This window comes from Neomonachus schauinslandi, chromosome 1 (genome assembly GCF_002201575.2).
Source record: "Neomonachus schauinslandi chromosome 1, ASM220157v2, whole genome shotgun sequence".
Lineage (NCBI taxonomy): Eukaryota > Metazoa > Chordata > Mammalia > Carnivora > Phocidae > Neomonachus > Neomonachus schauinslandi.
The window spans coordinates 100,789,911-100,799,579 of NC_058403.1; the positions used below are offsets into that span (position 1 = coordinate 100,789,911).

At 39.1% G+C, this 9,669-nt stretch overlaps 1 protein-coding gene across 2 annotated transcripts in view; it reads right to left on the reverse strand.

Annotated features, from left to right (window-relative positions):
• Positions 1 to 9,389, reverse strand: part of NMD3 (NMD3 ribosome export adaptor) — a 32,977-nt gene extending 23,588 nt beyond the window's left edge. The window contains exons 1-4 of one of the 2 annotated variants that reach the window (XM_021702583.1): positions 9,367 to 9,389; positions 8,693 to 8,749; positions 7,446 to 7,580; positions 5,232 to 5,328 (exon numbers count right to left, since the gene is read on the reverse strand). In XM_021702583.1, the coding sequence (XP_021558258.1) occupies positions 5,232 to 5,328; positions 7,446 to 7,580; positions 8,693 to 8,736 (276 nt within the window). In that variant the 5' untranslated portion in view covers positions 8,737 to 8,749; positions 9,367 to 9,389. Of the gene's footprint in view, positions 1 to 5,231; positions 5,329 to 7,445; positions 7,581 to 8,692; positions 8,750 to 9,290 lie in introns of both variants that reach the window. The other variant, XM_021702582.1, reaches the window with a different exon arrangement.
• Between the last annotated feature and the right edge of the window lie 280 nt (positions 9,390 to 9,669).

Here is a 9,669-nt window from a genome sequence, read left to right on the forward strand (position 1 = left end):
AAAAATAAATAAATAAAAAAGTTCATTAGAGGGCATCTCATGCTGAATACTGAAACCACAATGGTAACTCACTGCTATATCAGCAAAGGCCAAAAAAGTTTGCTACATGTGAGGAACTCAACGTAGCTCAATATAGCTAAAATGGGTGTTTTGAGAAAGAGAGAAGAACAAAAAAGGGAGGTTGTTTCAATAATCTGAGCAGGAGTTGTAGGTGATCTGAACTGAGAGGTGCTGGAAATAAAAGAAGCAGAAAGACATAAGAGTTATTTAGGAAATAAGATCTACAGAACTGAGTGACAACTGGATATGGCAAGGAGGAAAAGAACAGAATCTAGGATGAGGTTCAAGTATCCAGCTTGGGCATCTAGGAAATAACTATTTTTCTGAAATAAATAAAGGACAGATTTGATGGAGAGAAGATGCTGCATTTGGTTTCAGACATTTGAGTTTAAGAGGATTTATCTATAATATACCTATATGAAGTTGTTAAGTGGATGTTAAGATACACATTTGGTTTGGAGTTCTATGGAGAAATCAGAGCTGTAGATAACAGATTTGGGAGACATCAGTGGGCAGATGATAATTTTATCAACTCCTGTCTGGTGAAAACTAGACTAGTTGTAGATGCAGGACTCCAGGGTAAAACCCTCCTCATATAACTGGTTCCACTAAAGCAAAACCTACTAGTCAATAAGCCACACCAGGTACAGAGGGTAACAGGCAGCTTCTTATTCCCTCAGCCACCATCCATCCGCAAGGGTCAAGAAGACCCAAGGGCTCTAGGACTGCCCTTCTCTCAGTTTCCAACCTCATCTACAGGTATGGAGAGAAGACCCTTGACATCTACTTCAACATTCACCAACACAGCCTCACCGCACTATCTGTCCTCAGACAATCAGAACTGATCAACTTTACTGGACCCTTTATCCTTCTTTACAACAGTCCCAGACACTTCAGTCACCCCTCATCCCCCACACTCTAATCTCTATATGGTTGGTTCCACATACTCCCTATTCTGTCCCATCTAACACTCCTCCCAAAATTCTGAAACGCTTTCATTGTTCCCTCTGGAACGCAACATTCACTTAACAACAAAACCTCCTAAATTCTCAATCTCTTTGCTGAACATTCCATTCATCTTCTAATCTCCTGATTATATATATTGCTCCCCTGCAGCTAATTAAAGTAATGACTATTTTTTTCTCATTCTTATCACTGGACCAAGAGCCAGAGAGGTGTCCTCCTTGCTCTTAATTGCTAATTCCAAACCACTCGCCTGCCTCCTCCTTAAATACATCCAGTTTTGAATCTTAAGGATATGCTACCCACTCTTTGTGATAGTCATCTGTTAACCTTTGCAAGGTCACCTTCTCAAAGACTTTAGCTCCTGGCTCACTGTTGCTCTTTCCAACAATATTAATACTTGGTGATTTCAATATCTCATATTTATCACCACAATACCCTAGCATTTCCATTTGAGTCTTTAAATTTATAACAGTAACCATACAACATCATTCTAGTATATTCCCTCTCCCACTCTCTAGAGGACTATTTTATACCTTCCCCTCTCTCCTCAAACATCTTAATAATTTTTCCTTCATAACTACTCCCCAGGCTTTTGTTTTCTCAATTATAAAAAGTAATCAGAAGAGTTTCCAGAAGCTCCCACTTACCAGCACGTTCTCTCCTATTACCACAGATGAACTGTCCTTGCCCCATCAAGACCAACCTTAAGAACGCCCCATTAGTGAGCAAAGATCTTTGTTTTGTTGCACAAAATATTCCAGGCTCCGAAATTAGTGCCTGGGAGAGAGTAAATGCCAAATACTTGTTGATATTCTTCCACTAATAGGCTATATTCTCTCTTTTCCACTCCTCAAGGTCATCCCCCAGTCAATTAGTCTGTCTCTGTGCAGTTTCACAAATTTTTCCCTCTGTTCCCACAACTCCCAGATAGCTTATAAATATACTATAACATCTCACGTCTTGAGAAATGGGTCCCTTCCCCTTATTTCCCTCTACCCACTACCCCATTTGTTTCCCTTTACAGCAAAACTCAGAAAAATTATCTGTACTTGCTATCTCCAATTCCTGTCCTCCTATTCTCTCATTTCAATTCCAATCAGGTCTTTATTTCCACCACTAAACAGAAACTGCTCATCAAAGTCACTAATGGTCTTCACATTACTAAATCTACAGAATTCATTACTTGACCCATCAGCTGCAATTACATAGCCAGTGACTTCCTTTGTAAAATACTTCCCTTGTGTTCCAAGACACTACACTCACCTAATTTTTCATCTACCTCACTAGCAACTCCTTTTCAGTCTCCTTTGATTTATCATCTCTCCAAGCTTTTATCAGTAAAAGACCCCAGGATTCAGTCCTCAAATTTCTTCCCTTCTCTAACTAAACTCCCTAGGAAATCTCATTCAATTTCATAGCTTTAAATACCATCTATATCCCAAATTCATTATCCCCAGTCTGGACCACTCCATTGCTTATTTATACACCTGCCTACTATGTCTACTTCCATGTTTAATGGACACCTAAGTACCACTATGAGATAGATGGCTCATCTCTCCCACCCTGACCTGCTCCTCTTGAAGCCTTCCCTACCTCACTAACAGCAACTCCCTCCTTCTGGTTAATCAAGTCAAGAATCATAGAAGTCAAATAATCCTTATACTCATCCGTCACATACACACTTTCATCAGTAAATCCTACTATCTTCAAAGTAGATCCAGCCTGTCCACTTCTCACCACCACCACTACTGATCCAAATACCACCACTCATGATTACTACAATCACTTCCTAAAGGTCCCCACTTCTATCCTCACCCCCATTTCCCTCATATGTATTCTAAACACAGCAGCGAGGGATCCTGATAAATCATAAATCATTCATCTTACTACCCTACCCTATGCCCTCTATACCCATTACACTGAGAGTAAAAACCTGACCTTCTGGGACTTTCCATGATTGTTGTTTTCATCCCCCACTAGTTTTCCCCTTCCCCCCATTCACGCTAACCACACAGCTATGCCCTTGCCTCTAGCCTAACACTTGTTTTCTCTACCCATAATTCTTCTCCAGATTTCTGCACAGCTCCCTTCCATACTGCCTTTAATGTTTACTCAAATGTCACCTTATCAGAGAGGCCTTACCCAACCACTCTATTTCAATTATTTATTTTGTTTGAGTATAGTTGACATATAATGCTAACCACTCTATTTTAAATTGCAACTCTTCCCTATGCAGTTCTTATCCCCTTCCTGGTTTTTCCTTCCACAGAATTTAGACCCTTTTAACATACTGTATAATACACCTACTCCACACCCTCCCCTCCAACTAGAATAAAAGTTACCTAAGACAGACATTTTTGTTTCTGTCATTCACTGCTATATCCCCAACACCAAAAGCAGACTGACACAGAGTTGCTACTTAATCAACATTACTGAATGAACTAATGAATTATTAAGACTCACCAGGCATTTGACAAAAGCCTGAAAGCCAGAGTATGAAAGTGAAAGTTACACAAAAAACTGACTCCAGAGACAAATCAGGGAACAGAAGGAAATTTTTTAAAAACCTATTATCAAACCTTCAGAAAAATTCAAAAGAAAGCACTGCTGTTGGTGGGAATGCAAACTGGTACAGCCACTGTGGAAAACAGTATGGAGGTTCCTCAAAAAGTTAGAAATAGGAATACCGTATGATCTAAAAATGCCATTACTAGATATTTACCCACAGAAAACAAAAACACTAACTTGAAAAGATATATGCACTCATATGTTCACTGCAGCATGATTTACCATAGCCAAGATATGGAAACAACCTAAGTGTTAATCGATAGATGAATGGATAAAGAAGATGTGGTATAGAGAGAGAATGGAATATTACACAGCCATAAAAAGGATGAGAGCTTGCCATTTGCAACAACATGGATGGACCTAGAGGACATTAAGCTAAGTGAAATAAGTCAGACTGAGAAAGGCAAATACCATATGATATTACTCATATGTGGAATCTAAAAAACAAATGAATAAACAAAAGGCAGAGTAAGACCTATAAATACAGAGAACAAACTAACGATTGCCAGAGGGAAGGGGGCTATGGAGACAGACAAAATGGGAAAGGGAGTGGGAAACGAGCTTCCGGTTATGGAATGAATAAGTCACAGGGATAAAAGGTATAGCACAGGTAATATAGTCAATGATATTGTAATAGTGTTGTATGGTAAAATATGGTAGCTACACTTATATGCACAGCATAATGTACAAAGATGTCAAATCACTATGTTGTATGCCTGAAACTAATGTGATGCTGTTTGTCAACTATACTCAAAGAAAAAATTTTAAAGAAAAATTTAAAAAAAAATTTTTTTAAAAAGAACAGAATGCATCAAAACATTGAGACTATGGTAAAGACTCTGGAACATAAAAATATCACTGCTGGAACAAAAAATCAACACAGAAACCAGAACATAAAGTAACTCACCAAGAACACAGAAAAAAAAAACAAAAAGATTAAAAACAGTAAGGGGAAAAAGACAGTTTTAAGCCAGTAGGGCCAACACAGACTAACGGAAATTCCAAGGAGAAAAAAAGAAAATAAAGGAAAAAATTTCAAAGAACTATTACATGAAATTTTATCAGAGCTTAAAAGAGAATCTGAAGACTTTCAAACCAAGAGTCCACTTCAATTAAAAACATATCTGGTGGAAGTGAGTCAGTCATAAAGTTTAACACAAAGACAACTGAAAGTTTTGTGCAGAGAGGTAAACTAGGCTAAAATTCTATTTGTTTTCTGGAGATATTAATGCAATGACTTTAAGTAACAGGCACAAATATTTTCTTTCTAGAGTAATACTGAAAATAAAAAGAGACTGAATACCATAGCCCTAATACCATAACCTTCTAAATTATGTTTAGCGATGGTTTTATATATTTTCAGAAAAAAATCTATTGCACATAAGAGGTTCTCAATAAATAGTGAAAAAAATGATTCTACATTAAATCTTTTAAAGCAAAAAGATTTTCATTTCCATAAAAAATATATATGTATATATATAACTTTAAAAATGAACATAGTTTTGTAGTAGGATGCTTACCAACATTTAAGTTATTTTGGGGAAACCTAATCATATAGGATCTTCTGAAAATAAGAGATTAAAATATAAAAACAAAAACACATACCTACAAAAACTGATTTTAACTGACTGACCTACCTTACTCAGAGGAGCTTTGATTTTTTTCAAACACAAAGCAAGAAGCTCCCTGGATTCTAATGCACACTGTATCCAAGTTCCAGGTGGCTGGAAATATCTGAGAAAAAAAAAAATACTGAAACCCAGCATCTCTCAGGAAAAACAAAAATTTCAATGTGAATCTGCAGATATAACACTGATTACTAATCAGACAATAATTCCCAAGGTTGATATGAAGCATTTAACCCAAATATATTTAATAGTTTCAGAAAACTTTCAATTAGATCAGTAGCTTTAGTTTAAAAAGTGAAATCCTAAGTATATTTGAGAAAGCCAATCTGATATAATCTATTAAAGAGGTCTTATTACTTCAAACACCAGCAAAGAATTCCAGTGAGGTCTGACAAAATGCCTAAGAGTTCCTTGAAGCTATACTTTGAAAAACAGGTAAGAAATCATCTTAAAATGGCATTAAAATGGTTAAAATAAACACCTAAAATGCTTAAAAACTGCGGATTTCTCACACACAAAAAAGGTAAATTAGTACCTCATACTATATGTATCAACAGTAGTTCAGACTATTCATCTATTTCAAGTCCCTTCCCAACTTTTAAATTGTAAAACTTGTTTTTAAATTTTACATAAAACCTAATTAAATTAAAATTTCGGGCGCCTGGGTGGCTCAGTTGGTTAAGCGACTGCTTTCGGCTCAGGTCGTGATCTTGGAGTCCCGGGATCGAGTCCCGCATCGGGCTCCCTGCTCGGCAGGGAGTCTGCTTCTCCCTCTGACCCTCCTCCCTCTCATACTCTCTGTCTCTCATTCTCTCTCTCTCAAATAAATAAATAAAAAATCTTTAAAAAAAAAAAAAAAAAGAGTCACATGCTCTACTTAGCAACCCTTAGGAACCCTGGGGTCATGACCTGAGCTGAAGGCAAACACTTAACTGACTGAGCCACCCAGGCGCCCCTAAATAAAATCCTAAAAAAAAGACTTAGGAGAGTGCCAAGCACATAGTAAGTGCTCAATAAATGTTTGTTAAACACATAACACTTCTAAATATGTTATATGAGTGTTTGTTTTTGCTATATTTGTTAAGTGAATGTTCTGATTTTCACTTTTATTTATTTTTAAGATTTTAAGTAATATCTACACCCAATGTGGGGCTCAAACCCACAACCCCAAGATCCAGAGTCACAAGCTCTACCTACTGAGCCAGCCAGGCGTCTGATTTTCACTTTTAAAGGTTCATTCAAAAACCTTATACAGGTTCCTTTATTATAAGCATGCTTTTGGAGTCAGAAAGGGCTTCATCTATCACCTAATAAAGCCCTTTCATTCTGATGAGGAAATTAAGGCTTAGAGAGGTTAACTGGCAGAGTTTCAAAAAGCTAGTCTGTGAGAAATCCAAGACAAACCAGGTCTCCTGATTCTTTGTCCTATGCTTTTTTCACTCCACCATCCTTTTAAGAATAGCAAATATCTGTAATTGATCAAGCCTAATACTTGCCAAACTGGCAACCTGTAAACTCCTTGAAACAGTACAGAAAACTTTCATGTGTTTGTATATATGTACATTTTAAGCATTTTTCTGGAAAGATAGTTTTCAAATTCCCAAAGGGATTCATGAGCCAACCCTCTCACCCCCCCCAAAAAAGTTAAGAACCATTAGAGTCCTAACCCACTTAGGAAATCACAGGCAATTAACTTTATCTGGGCAGTGTCACTAGGCAGTTTTGTGTTACTCAAAGCTAACCATAATCATTTTGTTACACTGGCATTTTAATAGATTTTTAAAACACCTTGCTAATCACTTAAAACATTAAAACTTGAGGTTTTTTTTTTATCATACATAGCTTCTCGTGACTAAAATGAAAAAAAAAAAAAACCCTCATGATAATAACAATATTATGTCCTTAGTTATCTGCTTTCACTTACCCTTACAAACACTAACTCATACCTATTAACTGTATACATCAAACCTATTAAACCCTTACAAGAGAAAAGGCAGATTCAAATACCTTTACACTAACTTACCAGCTTACGAGGGCAAACTAGAAAAGTACACTACAAAACTGCAAATCCTAAAATCTTTGGCGACACCAACATAAATAACAATTATATCTCAATTACTTGTGCTTTATTCTATGTACCTTGGTGTCATCTCAGCATATCCCACTGGCTCTCCTATATAGAAATCTCAACTTCAAGTAGAATAAAATAGTACTGCACCATACCTTTGACATTGCTTGCAGAAAGATACAGAGACCTGTTTCGGAATGCCTTGGCTGATGTCTACTTTACTTCGCAAACAGGCCACACAAATATTGGCAGGATTTGGACTAATTGGGACACCACACTCACAGCACAAGCTTAAATAAATAAAACATAAATTTTTCAAATTAGGTTTCACAAATGCACTGGTTATCAAACAAACAAACAAAAGCCTTCAAGGTTAGGCCATAATCTCTCTGCTTTAAAACAACAACAACAACCTGGCAAAGACATCTTCAAAGATGCTGTAGATAAAGTGTCACCTTGGAATACTAAGGCAAGAAAAACAAGGACGGCTATAATTCCAAAAATCTTCAAAGTATGGTGTTGTCCAAAGAGTCTAGAGAGTCTAACAGAGTTCTAAGAGTAATTAATCAGACAGCTTTATAGTCCAAAGACATTTTTTTTTTTTTTTTAAAGATTTTATTTATTTATTTGAGACAGAGAGAATGAGAGACAGAGAGCATGAGAGGGAGGAGGGTCAGAGGGAGAAGCAGACTCCCCGCTGAGCAGGGAGCCCGATGCGGGACTCGATCCCGGGACTCCAGGATCATGACCTGAGCCGAAGGCAGTCGCTTAACCAACTGAGCCACCCAGGCGCCCCCAAAGACATTTTTTTAAGGTGCCAGTATAAGAGTGCCAAAATGCAAACATTTAACCAGAGTAGAAAATTTTTCAAAGGATGAAAAGAATATCACATCTAGTGATTCAGTATAATGGACTGGTGTCATAACTCTATGTGCACTGGGGACAAGAAATTTTTAGCAATCACTGATGTTGTCCCAAAGAAATATTCTCTAATCTATGATGTTCAATAAGGTAGCCACCAGGCACATGTGGCTACTGAGGACCTGAAACGTGGCTAGTATGATTGAAGAACTTAATATTTAGTTTTATTTCATTTTAATTTCTTTAAATTTAAATAGCCACATATGGCTAATGGCTATCACATGGACAACGCCAATCGAGAAGATATAGGGAATATTTTAAAAGTCTTAAAGCAAGTATTTACTACAACAAACTTTCCAACTAAAAATGAATTTGATTGTCTCAGGAAATAAAGCTTTCCACATTTCCCACTAAGAGAAAGAATTCCCCTCCAAAAAATAAAGAAAGAAAAAAAAAAGCTTTCCCCACAGGCAGTAAGTTTCAAAGACTCACTTTAATATCTTTAAATTTAAAGGGAATGGGGGAAAGAGATACGACTCACATGTGTCCAGGGGTGCGGTCGGTGGATTCCGTCATATACTCCATTTTCCTGTATGTCCTGATTTAAGAGAGAGAATGAATTGTGGGATTTAAGTCATTCGTCTATTCAGTTCTATACAAATCTTCCTTCTCCTCTTAATAAGGCAGCCAAGCCTCGTAAAGCAGTAAATAACAACCAATTCCACGTGGCAACTCCAAGAAATAACTTCCTTTAATATCAGAACCCAGGGAATTCCGGAGTTTCCCATAAGTAAGACCCTCGGGCCCTTAAACTCGGCCGCTGACCGCTGGCATCACCTCGGCGCCAACCCCTACCGGCCCAAGCAGGGGTCTGAAAGGCTGGGGCCGCCACCCTCACCCTCACGCCTGCAGCGACCAGGCCTCGGACCCGCGCTGCAGAAATCGCCGGCGGTGTCACGGCGCTCCGGGCCACCTACCCCGACCCCCCACCCAGCGGGTGGGACCTCACGCAGACTCCTGGACCGCGGAGCACACGCGGCACGCACGCGGCCTGAGGCCTGCCCCAACTGGGGGATTCCGCCCTACTCTCTTCAGGGACCCCGCGCGACAACAGGCCGGATCTCCGCCCCAGAACCTACTTTGCTAGTCTGGAACAGACCCAGACTTGCGGGGAAACAGCAACAAAACAGCCCCTATCGCCCCCTTAGTGCCGACCTCAGCCTGCTACAATACAGCGAAGATCTCGCGAGAGAAGAGCTCGAAATCCCGCAGACCGGGAGAAGGGAGTTAAAGGGGCGGCTAGGGGGCGGAGGAGGGGAAGGCTTAGGCGAGCAGTGGGGGTGGGGATGGAGCTTAGAGGCGGGGCAAGTGGGGAGGCGTGGGAGAGGAGGCGTGACCTCCCTCGTGCAACGGTGCCCAGACTCGCACAGACTTTCCAACTCTTCTCTTGGGTTATCGTCCTTACCGATTTTCCCTGGCCAGAATTCACTCCAGGCTAACCTCGCCCATCAGATATCC